We start from the raw sequence: 17,977 nt of genomic DNA on the forward strand, positions 1-17,977 counted from the left end.
GAACAGCTCTTTGAAAGAAAAACATATTTTAGTGCCTTAGAACAGTCCGGAGGCAGGAACAGGGCCACTTGTCAGGTGATGGGGTATATTAATTCAAATTGAAATATATTTATATATAACAATGGAAGGAGACAAAACAAGAAAGGAGGTTATGGATTATGAGGCAATCCTGAGCAAGGAATTGAGAAAGAAAACACGGCCAGCGAACTCTCAACAAGACAAGATGGTGGTCGCGGAGAAGGTTTAGCCTCAATGTGACATTTGTCAGGTGATGGGGTGCTACTGTGACTCATCCTCAGGACAGGAGTGCCAGGTGAGCCTCTCCTCATAGAAGGATATGGTCCCTTTATCACGTTGAACCGAGTGTGCGCTCCGGCGCTCTCAGAGCAAATTTACGAACACAGCCTACATGTATGGCTATCGCGAGGAAACAGTCGAATAAGCCAATCACAGCCACGCTGTCGACTGCAGAAGCGGCAACTGACAGACTGCTCCACTCACTCAACTAAACCTCATTCAAATAAGTAACATAACATATGAAATGACGCCAAGATATAGACAGGTTTAGATTATTTGATTTCATGGTAACATTTTTATTTCTCTGACATTCACATAAAGTGTCACTTGTGGTAGGCACAGGCAGATCAAACAAATCTTGGAAAACAGTATTCCAACGCACCTCTCCAGAAAAACAACAATACATAAACCAGGCAGCACATACATTGTATTGTAGTCATCATACCATACCAAATGAAAGCATTTACATTTGCTGTGGTTATTGAAATGGGGACCATTACATTATTACATTGAACAAATTTAAATTTTACTTGGATTGGCATAAATACATTTGTGCTATGAAATTAAAAAGCGTGATGTTTTTCTCTCTTTTATGGTAAAAGTAATGTCTAATACAGCAATATTTCACTGATAATATATACCATTATCCTATGGGGTTGCAGCTATTCCATAGCCACCTGACTCCACATGTCTATTGCCTTACTAATAAGGCCTATAGGCCATGTTTCTTGCATGAATGGTCCCCTCGAGTGAACATCTGAGGGTTTCGGTAGACAACAATCACCCAACACCTGCTTTAGCTGATTTTGACACTACCACTTTTGTTAAGACGATGCACTCTGCTATAATTGTTTTAAGTTGCTGCTGTAACATGAGCATGCCTAAAAATTATGGAAAGGGCGGACTTGTTTACAGGTGAATTCCAACTCCTTCCAAATGTATACTCAAGGACGACCAGTGCTGCAATTATCTACAGAATTAACTACCAACACTTAAGCATCATCCTATGATATCGATTTTACTGACAACAGAACGGCAAAGTATTTATATATTGTTTACGTTATTGTGCTGTCAAGCAAATATTTCTAAAATCTTAGCAGCTATTATAACAAGATATTTAAGAGGTATTTATTTACTTAGCCAAGTATTTAATCAAGAGTGAGAGGTGGGGTTTATTCACTATACTACAACTGCAAGGTTGATTTTACTCACAGATGGCACTGAGGAAGAACACTCAATGAATGAATGAATGAATGAATGAATGGTCTTTATTGTCATTGCTACAGTACAGGTACCAAACAACGAAAGTACAGACCATATAAAAGAAATGCTCATCCAGCTCTCATTGTCTTGACACAATCATTTGGAAAATAAACATTTATCACTGTATTTAAAGTAGAAATATCCTTACTACACAGAGGAGGTTGTAGCAGGGTTTCAAAAAAAAAAAATGCTGACTAAAATGCCCAGTTTTACAGTCCACTACATCTAAGAAACAAAGTAGGACATTCAGAACCAGCTAATGTTTTGCATTTGGAATGATTTGTTGTCGTCATTTGTTCATTCCCATGCACTGTCATGCATTAGCATTTTAAAAAGATTAAAAAAGAATAAAAATAAAAATAAAAACATAGAAAGGAATGTGTAACAGGGTATCCACTAGATGTTATACTCTGTCAAATAGTTTTCATCTGCAGTCTCATAAATCTATACTATAATCAAATATATCAAGATTTTCATTTGATAAGATATGATGATTATGATGAATATAACATGTTTTATTTACTAAAATCCCTTAAACATCTTTAATCCCTTCAACTTTGCAACTTAAGCAAATGATGCAATATCAAACAAAAGAGAGCGACCATCAGGCATGTTTAAAGTCTATCACACACACCTACTTTCCTTTTAAGACTGTAAAAAAGAATGATAAAATAATTGAAATATTGCATTACTATGTCTTCCTTTGAAAGCAGTGGCTACTGTGAGTGGCTCACGTTTGTTTTTTTGTGCCCTGAAAGTGACATGACTTGGCAATGACAATGCTCTTACTCTCTCACACACAATACTCTCAAACAAGACAATTGCATTTGAGAATTCAAGCGAAGGCAAACATTCAAGAAATGTACTAACAGAAAAGTAGAATGGTGACAGTCAACTGTGTTTTGGGCATTTAGCAAGTAAGTTCCTATTGTATTTTCATAAGCCCCATTCAGAAATAAATCACCAGAGATTTGGCCTTAACCCTTCATCATAAAGTTAACCTGAACATACAATAACAAAGATGCCTCTATAGGACACATCTTTAATCTCTTTATTCTTGAATACTTACATAATTACAGACAAGGAACAGTAAAGCTCTCATATACAATACATGGAATTTACATGTTCCTGTTTCAAAATGATCTCCGTGTTATGGCTTCAAGTGACTCCCCTGGAATGTGTTGCTGCTCCCTTCATATGTCTTGCCACATTGCCAGTCGTCCTAAAGTGAAAAAAGCTGGTGTTTCTGAGAGATTAGCTGAGAGATTTAAGGCTGCATGAGAAAAATCACTCATCAAAAGCAAAACGCTTGATCAGGTTCGCTGGTGTGCAAAGGACAGGTCTGAGACCTGGGTCTAAGAACCTCGCCTGGCTCCTGGTGTGTAGACTGCTTTAGCCAACTCCTATGACTATCGTTGGTATGACAACAGAGGAGTTGGCTATAACTCATATACAGTGGCCGGCGTAAGTAATGGGACAATGAAGTATTTTTCTTCTCTTGACTGTCCACTCCAAACGTTTGGATTGACTGAGGTTAAAGTCAAAGTAAAGATTCTCAGCTTTTCTTTAATCATAGTGTACATATTTGTTTCACCATTCAGAATGACAATACCGTTTATGTATAGTTCCCCTATTTCAGGGGACCTAAAAGTGATGGGACAGATGATCAAATGTCACAGCCTGGGGTGGTCCAGAGGTCTAGCACCACTGCCTACAATGCACACATATGCCAATGTCCGCATGGGTTAGAATTTGGCCTGCTGACATACCCTCTCCTCCTTACTTCCTGTCTTTCTCTGTCTCAATCCAATAAAAACAGAAACAAATCTTAGTGGAACTGCCCCACCAAAAAAGAACGTTTACAAAAATAAATATACTGTATTGATGAAATGTCCAAATCAAGCACTCAAGTTTAGTATTTGGTTGAAAATCCTTTGCATGCAATAACTGCATCTTCTCTGGTGATCTTGAGTTGTTTACACTTTTTGGCCCTGAAAAACTCTCGTTGCCATGGCAGTATGTATGGGGTCATTGTCTTACTGTATGATGACGCCCAATCCAATGAATTTGGAGGCATTTGCTTGTGCTTGAGCAGACAAGATGTTTCTGTACACTTCAGAATATATTCTGCCATCAGCAGTTACATCATAAATGAAGACAAGTTAGCCAGTTGTAGTGGCAGCTATGCATGCCCTAACATTAACACCCCCTCTACCATGTTTCAAAGATGAGGTGGTATGCTGTAAATCAGGCAGATCCTTCCCCCCCAATCTTTCCACTTGCAATCACTCTGGTACATGGTAGTATCTGTCCACAAGACCTTTTCCCAGACCTCTGCAAGCTTTTTAGGTACTTTTTTAAAGGCTTCCTAGACTTTCATTGACCCCGCTTTGGTCCTCATGTTCACAAACACCAATACGTGAGCTTAGAATTATAAGGTTCTATCTCCGTTTAGGGTAGTTCAGAGATATTGAGCGTCAAAGTTTTTACATTCCATTTTGTTTTGTGAGATGGAACCTTTGTATTTTATTAATTACTAACCAAAAACATTTCAACATTTAAAAAATAACACCACATTAATAAACACCTAATGGATCAGATTATGTAAAAAACTAAATTTTGACAAAAATTGAGATAGAACCTTATAATTCTAACGTCACGAAAAGCCTAGAATCAATACTAGACATTGACAGCTCTCTTATGCTTGCACAAATCATGTGATGAACACACCTGACTTACCAGAAATACCAGTCAAGCCAATTCTCCCATTAATTAAACCAATTAATTAAGTCAACTATCTTCAAATCCAAAGTTTTGGAGTAGAGAGCCAAAAGAAGACAAAATGCTTCATTGTCCTGTTACTTAGACAGGACACCCTAGATATGGAGCCAGGCTAGAATGAACCTACAGAACACAACATATTTATCCGCTTTACTTGTGTGAACGATTTTTTTTTTCTTCCCAGAAGTGTATTTCTGCAGTTGGTGACAGTGAATGGGATTGACAGTCTGTTCTTGTTTACCTGGCTAGGTGAAAGAACACAAGAGAGGATGGAGAGAGTGAACATCAATGGCTTTGATAAAGAGGGTTAGACCTACAGTGTATCCTTCACTTGTTTGCCTTGGCTTTCACTTGGGCACCCTTGGCATGGTCCAGACGTGACTGAATGTCTACAGGCTTCTCAAAGAAGCGCACGAGGACCGGCTCGTTGAGCAGGGACGCCAGGATCTGCTCAAACGAGAAGGACCACTCCACCTCCTGTGACTTAGACCTTGCCTCCAGGGTGCTGGTGGTGCCGGGGGTGTCTGACCTATTCTCTGGGGTGGTAGAGGCGTTCCCATCAGCCAGAAGCCCATCTGAAGCAGTCTGTGCAGGGCTGGTGAGCTCCTGAGGGCTGCTGGGCTCCGCCTCCTGGAGCCTCCGCCCTACTTCCTCCATCCTCAGGAGGAGACTGGTCACACGGACCACCGCACGGTACTGAGACTCCTCCTCAGGGTCACCGTGGAACAAGTTGTAGAGAGTCTTGGAGAACTGGATGAACTGAGCCTGAGGACACAATTGGGAGACGGGTGGATGGTAAGATTTGGAAGATGATGTGTTTGTGCAGTCAGAATGTAAAATCACGGCATATTTGGATTAAAAATCAATACATGGCAAGTGAATTAAATCTGAGTCATTATAATTAAGTCATTATAATTCATTATCTCGTATTGAGAGGCTGATCAGTTCAAGAGATAAGCCTGCATCTGACTGATTACGTATAAGAAATCGCTTTATTAGGAATAGCCCCCGTTTTCGAGGGGGTCCTATGCAACAACAATACAATAACAAGACAATTAGACAACACATTCAACAAAACAAAAAAAACAAGATTATTATTTTTTAATTATTATTATTTTATTATTATATGTATATAATATATATAATATATAAAACTAACACACCACATATATATTTATTTTATTTTATTATTAATTTTCTATTGGCAATATGTGTTTGGTTGATGGGTGGGTGGATACATAGGGAAAAAGAAAAAATAGAAGGACCTTCATTCCTTATTTGTGTACCCATAAGTGCTGTACTGTGTACTTCCTTCTAATAAAATATTGTTTAAAAAAAATCAAAAATAAGAATGAAATAAAATAGACAAAAACTACAGTAACAACAGGACCTATGAACCACAGAAGACATGACAAGCAAAATAACAGAACAGACAAAACTAAAACAAAAAAATCTAAATTAAAGCAAAACATAAGGAGCATACAGATGGATCTTCCAATGATTAGCAATAGAAGAATAGTTATGGTGACAGTGATACTATAAGTTCATGAGTGTACCTTTATAATAGATACTACCCTGGACACTGTTTTTTTTTACCTGGTTAATTCTGGGTAAATCCTTGATGCTCTCCTCTTTCTTCAGTATCTCGTCTTGCCATTGCTTCAGGTAGGCCTGCAGGTCCACTTTTCCTCTGCCTATGGAAAATGTTCTGTTCAGACACGAGTATGGTGTGTGTACAATGTGTAAGGGAATTTGGTTTCAAGCAAAATTCAAAGAGCATAGTCAAAGAGCATAGTCAAAGAGAAGCGTCACCTCTTTCAGGGCTTTTTCTTATCACACCGTCCTCTGGTAGATCGGACACTGCAAAGGAAGATTTTTTTTTGCTTTTAAATTGCCTCAAAGTAACCATACGACTTCATATCGTTCAAAATGCAGACAAATGATAAGATGTTGTTAAAAAAAGATCAAAACAAGCACAATGAAAGGAGTTAGGCCCAAAATGTGAAATTGTTAAGAGAGGAGAAGGAATACAGCAGAGCAAGCTGACCAGTCAGTCGACTGAAGTGGGAGGAGTCTTCTGTCATTGGAATAAAGTGGGGAAGTCTTTGGCCCTTTGAGTGGGAAGGACTACCTGTGAACGCTAGAAGCAATCCTCAGTGAGAGCATGCAGTATTATAGGACAGACAGCTAACACAGACCAAAGCCAACTGTTCTGAGAGAAAATATAGAAGGGCAGGATGAAATATACTGTATAGTGGAGATTAGAAGTTAGTTTAGCGGAAAGTCTTGAGAGGGTGAAGTAAATTAGCTTTTTCCAAGGAAATATTTACCAAAGCGTCAACACAGATTACAAGGCATCATAGACCAGGAATGACACGTAAACAAGGTTGACGGAGAAGTAACTCATCTAATTGACTCACCTGGTGGAAGATGAAGCTTAAACAGGAATTTCAGCTTATCTGTGAAACTGCCACTGTACACAATGTCTATGGGAAGAAAAACACAATGAGTGGGGGAAAATAGAGAGAAAGGTTGCCTGAGGGTGATCCAGGATTAGATTAGTGACACCTAGTTTACCACAGAGGTGGGGGGGTAAGGGTCAGACAAGGGGAGAGGGGTTTGTTAGAACAGGCGTTCAGGTGCATGCTGCCCACCGGGGCCGGGGTTCGTATCCCGGCTCGCCAGATCCAGATATGGCCGAGGCACACGGGAAGCGGGATATTGGCCGGCCGCTTCCGAGGGGGGTATAGGAGTATTTCTGGACTAGGATCCGTCGCGCAACACCGCCCCCTGGGTGCCGGAATAACGGTACTGGGCTCGAGGAGCCAGTCAGCCTAGTCTGCCTGGCGCCCTCCTCTGGGACTGCCGGCCACGGGGTCGTGCGGCGGATCCTATGCAATAGGCAGGGGATAATTGGATGCTAAGTTGGGTTAAATTGGCTACCAAATTGGGTGAAAAAGGGATAAAATCTGAAAAACAAATAAAAAAAAAAAAAAGAACAGGCGTTCAGGTGACCTTACCCAGAGCACAACAGAACTCCTTGAAGTTGACAAGGCCGTCCTGGTTCTCATCGATCAAACGGAAGGCCCAGAGGGAGAGGGCGTCCTTGTTGCTGCAGAGGGACCAGGGCTCCAGGAGGGAGAACAGCAGGCTGAACTGCTGGAAGCCCAGCTGGTACTGGTCCAGATAGGCCAGGCTGGGGTCGTGGTGCAGCAGGGCTGGACTGTTCATGGTCCAATAGCAGCTGAGGAAATGTTGCCTCTGGAAACAGAGGAGAATTGAAGAAATTCCCATCCCCCCAGACAGTTAACAATGTGAATATATTTTCCTATGCTATACGGTAATAAATGTTAGGTAACTGGAAACATCTTGGTGTTCTTCATTCGACCGGTGTCAGATCCTCAGAAGCTTTCACTCTGGAAGAGGAACTTTTACAGTTTCAATCTCAGTCAGTGATTGGTTAATAGAGCATCGTCTATTTTCAACACATTTCCATCTCCATGCCAGTCAGTGTTATGTGTCCACATAAGGGGGGACATTAAAGCTGAGGTGTTTTATTATGTCTTCAAAGAGGGACTGAGCGGTTTTCACCCACCTTGAACAATGCGTAAAGGCCGTCGAGCTGGGAAGCACTGAACTTGACTTCTTGTGACACCCGAAGCTGGAAAAAAGTGTCTCCATTAATCCTAAATACAATAATAATTAATAAGCAATGAAAAAAAAAACGGAATTTTCACTTTCACGGAATGTGACACTCACAACATTTTGCTTGGTAGTGTCCTCCAAGGTTTGGATGACGTAAAGTTTGTTTCTTTTCCGCATGCTCTCGACTTCCTCTGACCGTATATCTCCGTATTTCTGGAATAAAATGACACAAGATAAAACTACTGTATGCCTCTCATTGAACATAGCACCATGAGCGCCAGAGGAGGTTCATGGGTAGCCTAGGTGGAACATACCTCATAGGCCTCTCTGATGAGATCACTGATGTCCACCTTGGGGTGGGACGTCCTGTCACTGCTGCTCACTGACGCTTGCTGCACCGTGGGAGGGAGGGGACTGTCCTTGTTGGTCACACTGTCAAAAAACCAGTCAGGGAAAACAATAAGGTTCTCACATGAAAGTCTGAATCAGGACCCGGAGCAAGTGGATGAGTTTGCAACATTGTTGCATAAATTATTTATCTGATTTGCGTTCTCACAGCCCTTTATGTAAATGAAGTAGCATACGCAATCGAAGCAACAGACGTGGTAGTTGATTGGTCCGAAATTTTTTAAATTGCCCATTCGTCCCGCTCTTATCCAGATCAACACGCATGCGCTGTTGTTTTCCTATGGACAGCCTGGGTGCGTCGTTTCTAATCTGAGCAAAACCACCCTTTTCAAGCGGAGCAAGCGTTGGTTGTTTGCTCCGGGAGCGACTTCGAATGCGCGTTCTCACCGCTCCAAATAACGCAGAGCAAAGCGAATTTGATCCTAAACTCTGATTCCAAGTGAAGAAAATGTTCTAGTGAGAACACCCCCTAAAAGAAGGAACTGAAGGAGATTATTTGAATCTCGCTTCCGAAACCATAAAGAGTGATTTGTAATCGGCGACTTTAGTTGATCCCCTCAGGGCTAAATGACACATGCTGCGTCTACCTTACCTTACCTCAATGGCGCCCGTAAAAGTTCCGCCACGCACACACGCCGCTAGGGGTGTAACGGATCACAGCTGATCCTTGATCCGTACGGATCCCCCCCCCCCCACACACGGTTCAGCAGGCATGTGTACCGCGGTTCAATTGCAAAATGTAACCAAGTAATAATATTAGTTTAGTTAGTATTAGTATTAGTTAATCTCTCTTGTAAATCACAATGTAGAGTTGCCATGAAAAGATAGATTTACTGTAAAGCGCAATGATAGGTTGATAATGCAAACAAAAAAAAACAAAAATCTGTTGTTTACTCACTACACGTGAAGATGGGAATCCACAGCAACAAGTGTATCATGGCGAGTGCTAGTAATGTTGGCGGCGGAGAAGAACTCGAAAGGCCTCCCTCGTCATTTAAAATCCCATGTATGGGAGCACTTTGGCTTCTCTGTCAATTATAACAATGATGGAAGAAGGGTGGTCGATAAAAAAGTTACGGTGTGTAGGAATTGTGCAACGAGAAAGTCGTATGAGAGAGGCAATACGTCAAGCATGGCCACACATTTGACACAACATCACCCTGGTGTGTTGACGGGAGGCACGAAAAAGGTAGCTCGACAACTTCTGATAATGTAGCCATTTTTTGTCATACCATGTTTAAGGGAAGGTTTCACTTTATTATTTAGTTAAAAGTGGCATAAAACATGTTTATTCGTCTGCTTTAAAGAGCCCAGTGATTCACTCTCTCCTACTGCACTATAATTTAAGATGAATGTGTATTTCAGAGAATATGTAGTATATGTAGTATGCAGTAGAATATGTTATGTATATTTGACCAGTTTTTCTTGAATGTTTTTTGAATGTTTTTTGTTTCACACAATAAAAGTGGTGTTTTTACAGAATTCAAGGAAAAAGCAGGTTTTAGAAACAAAAATGTTTTTTGTTGATTCCGAAAAATGATCCAATCTGTGACTCAGAAACCGCGACACGATCCGATCCGTGAGTCAGGTGATCCGTTACACCCCTACACGCCGCTGAGGTAAGGGCGGATGTGTCATTTAGGCGTCAGAACCTGGTCTCTTGTTGACACTGACCTGTTGAGGATGGTGACTGCCTCGGCATCGTCGTGGCTGCTAATCAGGCCCTGGATGTTATAGTCCAGCACCGCCAGCCCCAGCTGCAAGATGGCCTTGATGCCGTCGTAGAAGAAACAGTCCACCACGTTAACGACGCTCTCGATGGGCAAGACGCTGATGAACAGAGTGAGGAACCAGGACAGAGAGACAGACGAGAAGAAGGTCAGGTCTGTCATGTGTTCCGTCAGCTGCGAGAGCTGCGCTCGGATCAGCTCCTCAAACACGGCCTGGTCCACCAGCGCACCTGAGGAAACACAAGACACAGGTTATCACTCAGCCATTCCCAGCAACACAAGGCCCAAATGGCAGTCGGAACATAATTGCAGCCAACACACTGACACGTGTGTGTGTGTGTAAAACATTTTCAAATTGGAGGAATGTCGGTCGTCTTTACTTTGTAATAGACACAATAAGAAACAGTACACAATAAGAAACAGTAAGGTCTTTTTTTGCTCTGCTCAACACTATTTGTTCTAGCAAACTGGGTCCCCACAGTGTTCGCTACTAAACAGTAGGAGGTTTAAAATCAAACGTGTGTGACACGACCCCTCACCGATGATCCTGCGGTTGAAGTAGTCAGGCAACATCCTCTCACACACGGCCACCAGCAGCCAGAAGGCCTCTTCCTCTTTGGCGTAGAGTAACAGCACCGACGTCAGGATGTTCATGGCCTTCACAACAGACAGGTCAGGAGACGGGTAAGGATGGGCTTTTTTTTGTGGATGTTTGGAGTTTTTTTTTTTTTAATAGACAGAGGGGGGTTAATATAAGGGGTTTAACACCACGTGAGTTTAGAATTATAAGGTTCTATCTCCGTTTAGGGTAGTTCAGAGATATTGAGCGTCAACGTTTTTACATTCCATTGTGAGATGGAACCTTTGTATTTTATGAATTACTAACTCAAACATGTCAACATTTAAAAAATAACACCAAACAGGCATTAATAAACACCTAATGGATCAGATTATGTAAAAAAACTCAATTTTGACAAAAATGGAGATAGAACCTTATAATTCTAACGTCACGACCAGCCTCGTACCTGGCAGTAGCCGATTTTGGGGTTCCTGTAGGCGTAAGCGGTGAGGACTCGCCGGAGGGCGGAGATGCCCGTGTCACTCTGGAAGGCCGGGTACTCGGGGAGGGAACGGTGCAGGTCTCTCTCTATCTCGTCTGTGACCAGGGTGCTGGTGCCCAGGGACTGCTCCACCAGCTCTGTGTAGTAGCCTGGGTGAGTGGCCATGTAATTTACTGCACCTGCAGAAGGCCAAACAGCACACACCACGTTCAAATACCAAACTATGCCACAATAATGCCAAAATCATGCCACTGCATTTCGTTGTCTGGTACTTGTACTCTGCAATGACAATAAAGTTGAATCTAAAGTCATCTAATACAACCTGTTCAGATCCCACAACTGATTGTAATTCCCTCATGGTGTCATCTTTAAATAAACAGCTTTCACAAACACAATCCGTTCTGCTGTCGTTCAGAGACTTAAAGAACCGTGAAAGATCCATACACAACTAGGGATGGGAATGGAGAACCGGTTCCAAATTGTTTGATGCATCGGAATCGTACGCCTCCGAGGTTATCTATTCCTCCTCGACCCGTCCGACTCTGCTAGACTGACCACCTGCAGCCATGACCGGGTGAGCATGGCAGCCATTCAGCCACCTGACTTGATTGGCTAGCCATATCAACTTATATTCAAAATCCCACACATTTCCACTGTAATTCATTCTAGCAATTTTAATTCACCCATATACAATAATTCATTCATAAAACATGGCTTAATTTCAAAAAGGACATTGCTAATTGTAAAATCTGTAAAATTATAATTTCAAGTAAGAGTGGAAACACCAGCAATATGTTACATCTTTCGAGGCAACATGGGCTAAAATTACAGGAATTACATGTTTTTGACAGGCACGAGTGCCACTGCTTCCCAAGCGAGCAACATGTCCGTTACTGAGGGTAAATATCCTATGCTAATATTAGCTCGGCAGATTTCTTTCTTTGACTAAGAAACGCTAATTGAAAACGAATGCTGTACAAATATTCTCCCATTTCATCCATTTTAGACAATGACAGACTGTTGCTACAGATCCTCCCAGAGAAAGCAGACATGCACATTTTTCTGCAGAAGAATTGTTGAGTTTATCAGTTTTATATTTGTTTACAAAGTGATATGCTTTAAAGAAAAGGAACATTACATTTATTTTCCATTATATGTCATGTTCAGATATTATACATCTGTGTTGACACTGAAAACCTGTGTACTTTTTTTCCACACACAGAAAATTTATCAGGAATCGATAAAGAATTGACCCGATATGCAGAATCAATAATGGAATCGGTATCAATGGTAAATGGACTGTCAATGGTAAATAGCGCCTTTTTTTTTGCTGCTCCAAAGCGCTTTACAATGGCCTCTCATTCACACACCCATTCACACACCAATGGTGGCAAGCTGCCATGCAAGGAGCTGGCCCGCTCACTGGGAGCAATTTTGGGGTTCAGTGTCTTGCCCAAGGACACTTCGACATGTGGGCTGCCGGGGCTCGAACCGCCAACCAGCCAACCTTGCGATCATTAGACGCCAGCTCTACCTCCTGCGCCACAGCCGCCCCACTATGCCTATGTCTGCATGTATCCATGTATGAGGCTAATGTGCCGTACTGTATGTCATTTCACACTGCTTTGCCCAGTACCGTTTCCCTGGGAGGGATAAGTACAGTCCTACAGGGGTGTGAGGTTAATGTACTGTAGGAGCAGAACACAATTCATGTTCACTGTAACTGATACTTTCACTGCAGTGCTCTCCAATGTGTATCTAATGTATAAAGGAAAGGGCAAGACCTCCCAAGTTATAACTAGACATTTTGCTGCTCAGCTAGTGTGGTGGGCCGTGAGGAGAAAACCTAGCCCTGACTGAGTCGATGCTTGTAGTTTTTTCCCTGGTGCTTAATGATGACAGATCACCTGTTGCGTCCGCAGGGGCGTTCTTCCTCTACTCGAGCCTGGCTCTGCTGGGTACCCTCTTCATCTACGGCTGCCTGCCTGAGACCAAAGGCCGGAGGCTGGAGGAGATAGAGTCCCTGTTCGAGAGCCAGCTCTGCTCCTGCGGCGTCACAGACTCAGACGAGGGGCAGCAGGTGGAGTACATCAGGGTTAAAGGAAGCAACTACCACCTCTCTGACAACGACGCATCTGATGTGGAGTAGCGTGGCCTAGCCTAGCCTAGTGTCTATGATGTTGGCCATCCTAGAAACACCCATTTTCTCTGCTTGGTGACTCAGAGCCCCTTCATGTTGTCCCATCCCCCTAGCCTACAACCTCACAGAATTCTCATATCTTTTGGTTTGCTTCTCAATCAGGTTAGGTTACCTCTTATCCACCTGCTTCTGATCAACACGTCTGCATACATACAATACAGTTCATTAGGACTTTTCATTTGTGAGGTAGACCAACAGGATTAGCAAAACAATTGCCTTTTTCCTACAACATGAGAAGATAATTATACTCTTTGATTAAAGACAAAACCGTAGTGTAGTGCACCAAATGTCCACTGAATGGGACATAACATTTGTTCAGATCAGAGGGGGTTGTGATATATTCAGTGTTGATACCAGTATGCCTTTCTATATGAACCACATCTCAGTAAAACTGTTGTCTCAGCTTGTAGCATCACAAACGGGTTGTCGTCAGTCGGTCTTTGTCCGAAGAAGTTGTCTTGCTTTGGTATGGTTTTACTTTGTTAATTAGCTACATTAGCACCTGACTCTACAGTATGTCGTCCTTAGTAGGCCAAAAGCTTGGGTTGTACAGCAATGTATTCCAGTCTATGTTACCCAAGACATTGACGCCAGTTTTGAAGTGACATTATGAAGGAGTTGACTAATGGCCATGGTTAGCCTTTTAAATTTCAGAACATTACGTTGATAGTGTACTATAGCCACCTGGGTTTCTGCTCGTTGTCCATCAGAGAAAAAAAACGACCCTCATCAGTGAAATGGACAGTATGTTAATGCCATGTAACACACGCAGTTGCTTTTTTAAACGTGTATTTCTTTCAAAAATAATGTTGGAATGTCGTATTTTCTCCACATTTTACTTTCGTCTTCCTCCATAGCCTTATGTACAAATCGCAAATGCATATCACTCATGTGGAAGAGTTGGATTATCATATTCTCAAAAGTCGAGGAGTACTGTACTTGCCGACGTCGTTTTAAATGATATTGTAAAACTTTGTGAGGTTACACCATGTTAGTCAAGTACACATAATGTGTGTGTGTAGCAGAGACTACTGAAAGTAGAGGACATAATAACAATACAGAGATTAAAGTATGTGTATTATCTGTGATGAAACAAAAATAGATAGCAATTGAATTAGATAACGTTTTCCTTTACTGAAATCACAGCTACACAAAGTTATGATGCTGTTCTTATGGCCTGTGACCTACAGGTGCTCACTCCAGTCCTTGGGTTACAACCTGTCTGTTTGATGACTGTTAATGCAGACAGGTTCCCTATAGTTCTCAGTAATGAGTGTTTTTAGTTTACGGTTGATCCCTGTTGATTGTCAGTTCATTAGAATAGAATGAGAGTATTTCACTTTTTGCCCAGACAGAAGAGATGGTAGAAAGACTCAACCAGAGGTTCACTGGAGGACAGATGTCTTCCCCTTTATCATCATAGACTAGTTTTATAGAGAGTGCTTTATTGCAATCACCTTCATTGACGTGACATTGCCGTTATGTAAAACAGAATTGTATATGGAATATTGTGTCAACCAGATATTTGATGTATTGTAATTTTAGAATGCACTTTGATTAAGGAAAGACGCTCAACCCTTGACAACCCATTGTGTTATATATTGCCTTTGCTTTAATTCCAAATGGGGACATCCAACGTGTGTTTATGGTGAATGGGTGCAATCTTTTCTATGTGAAACAATTAAATGCAGTGTTTCTACAGTTTATGAAGAACTAGTAAAGAAAAACAAATAGATTTATCAGTGCTGTAAAGTACATTTGATTATTGTTGCTGTAAATGTTTTGCTAGAATTTATATTCTATAAAAACTGAATATATTCATGAAATCTTGAACACTTGAATATGTATCTGGGAAAAAAATTAAAACTAACGAATTATCTTCCAAATGTCTGGCTTTGTTTTAATTCACTTATTTTAAACCTCAGGGAGACGTTGGATAAATGTAGAACTGACACATTTTGTGTGAAAGTGTAGTGCTGACAATACCATTACAGATTAGCACATACATAGGCAAGCACATATCCTCTTTTCCTACACTTCAACATTTCTTTTCACTCCTTTTTTCTCCGCTTCAACATGAGCAGAATGTCGGCTATTTCCAGTGTTTCTGTCTCCTCAGAAAGCCTGTTAACCCAGGCCTCCTCCCTCCCCTCAGAGAGGTCTTTCACAAGAGGCAGATTCTCCACAGGGTCTTGCAGTCCTCTTTCAATGCTCTGGCTTCCATCGTCCTCAACTAAATCTGGAGGAAAATCAACAATACAAATCAAACCATTGTCAGTGGCCTCCTGCTATAAATAGTTAACTTTAACAAATGAATGCCAGCATTAAAATATCTAAGCAAACATTAACAATAATAAATGGTAATAAATAAATCCACTAATTAGCCTGATCTATTATCATCTATCAATAACACTCCAGATTTAGTTTGCACTGATTAAGAAATAACCTAGGTCAAGACAATAATGAATTTAGACAGCATGTCAAAGCTCTTGCACAGAGTCTTACACCACTGGCACGAGAGCACCTTGGTGTTTTTCTGAAATCAAAGAGAAAGCACAGCGAAAATGTTTTCTTTCATCGCATACTCATTTCAATTGTTTTTGCACATACATGTATACTGTACATATTGGATTGATAACCATTGCCCCTGCTCTGTGCATATATCGTACTGTACATATATCTTTATGGCTAGATGCCGAATGCGTGAGATCTCATTCAGGTAGAATTACGACTATTAAAGTGAAGTTCCACTGTTGTGAAATGTTTTCCTGGTTTGGGGCTGACATTGGATGTAGTTTATTAGGTCAGAAAGTTTTTAGTGAAGTGTTGTTGCTTCCTTAGATATTAGGGGTGTAACGGTACACGTATTCGTACAGAATATTTCCAGTATGGGTCCTTCGGTTCAGTACGTGTGTACTGAACGAATGCAGCATTCTTTTACCCACCGCACATGCAGAACTTGTTTGTGTGTTGAAGTAAACTCAGCCAGTACGCATGCACACGCACAAGAGATGTCAAACTCATACCGGTGGTCACATGACCAACTTAAACAACATAACACTACATTACATCTGACTCCAAAAGATATTCCATGATTAATCATTGACAATGCTTTGCTCATCCCTGTGTGACAATCATATCGGATCCTTGATTCCATCAAGAATACCCAAAATGCTATTCCACCATGCCCTCACATTAAGATAAATCGGCTTGCGCGGAGTTTACCCTCATTCCAATAGCTGTATAATCCGTCTCATTAACAATGCATGTGGACATTAGACCCTAACCCTAAACTCTGTGATAACCTGGTCATGATTATGTGGTTTTGTTTGAACAGAAAATGACACACTGCAAATTCTGAACAATCACAAAACTGTTAGCAAGCACGTGAAGTTGCGGGAGTATTCAGAAACACAGCAGACCTGAAGTCTCCTGTTTGGCAGAATGACAGTTACCTACAATGACGATGGACAAAGACAGGTGGATCAGACCAAAGCTATATGCCGGCATTGTTCAACTGCAATGGGGCCAAAGCAATAAGAAACGCAATAGGTGTTTTTACAGCAGCAGACCATATTCTGTTGTTGAGAACACAGGTTCTAAACATGATGAAAGTAATCGAGCCTTGTTACGTAGTTCCCTCTCGTCCGCAGTTCAACCAGAAAATCTTACCAGCCCTTTATAAACAAGCACAAACTACAGTTGTCCATGACTTATCCAAGGGACCTGCCATCACTCTCACGACCGATGGGTAGACATCTAGGCCCACTGATAACAGTAACTGCGCACTACATCACAAATGTAACTTTATTATACAAGTATAGTACTGTTCAAACAGAGTAAACCAAGGTTTAATAATAATGTAATAATAATACAGTTTTTCCCAATTGCTAAAACACAAAAGCCAATTCTCTAAACCAAATGACCAGTTCTCTAAACACATTTAATAAAACTAGCTCCCATTTGCCAAAACCATAAACACATTTCACATGAAGACACAATTCACAAAACACAATCCTCCTTTTCTCATAAATCTAAACACATTTTGTCTTGCTAAAACACAAGTTGCAAGTCCTTCGGTGTTCAGCTGCAGTATTCTGGGTTCGAGGTCAGCAGACCTCTCCCCCGGCTGCTGCCGAACACCAGCCCGGGTGAGGGGCCCTGGTTGGCAAACTTTGTTTCGCTTCTTGCTTTTGGCAGTCATTAGCTACTTACGGGGGGCACCACGAGAAGGTGTTTGCCACGCCACATCAACATGCACGGATGCTGAGTGCTCTCTATTCGCTTGTCTAGCTTTAGAGACCCCACAGTCTGGCAGTCTGTGGAGGGGATTCTGAGCCAGGACATGCAGACACTAGTGGCATACTTCCGGAAATGGAGATTGAAGCTTAGCGAGGCAAAGACGGTGCCGGCTGCCTTCCACCTTAACAACAGGGAGGCTAAACGTGAGCTTAGAGTACACCTAGATGGAACTCCCCTGCCATGTTCCGCTGAGCCAATGTATCTCGGCGTGACATTGGACAGGACGCTCACGTTTCGCCGACACCTCGAGTCACTGCGCAAGAAGTTAACAGCTCGTGTGGCGTTGATGA

General features: G+C 41.6%; 1 protein-coding gene across 1 annotated transcript; it reads right to left on the reverse strand.

The window, feature by feature from the left end:
- Positions 1-4,541: 4,541 nt before the first annotated feature.
- Positions 4,542-11,753, reverse strand: LOC308164188 (TBC1 domain family member 8B-like; the record flags this gene model as incomplete). Its single annotated transcript, XM_080538332.1, has 13 exons — positions 4,542-5,106; positions 5,938-6,035; positions 6,154-6,201; positions 6,389-6,481; positions 6,762-6,827; positions 7,362-7,602; positions 7,937-8,002; positions 8,101-8,199; positions 8,301-8,466; positions 10,069-10,354; positions 10,664-10,781; positions 11,150-11,364; positions 11,741-11,753. 13 exons carry the CDS (start codon positions 11,751-11,753, stop codon positions 4,669-4,671), a joined length of 1,947 nt encoding a protein of 648 aa, XP_080394458.1. The 3' UTR covers positions 4,542-4,668.
- Between the last annotated feature and the right edge of the window lie 6,224 nt (positions 11,754-17,977).

The sequence above is a fragment of the Nansenia antarctica genome (assembly GCF_963989245.1).
Source record: "Nansenia antarctica genome assembly, chromosome: 8".
NCBI classification, from domain to species: domain Eukaryota; kingdom Metazoa; phylum Chordata; class Actinopteri; order Argentiniformes; family Microstomatidae; genus Nansenia; species Nansenia antarctica.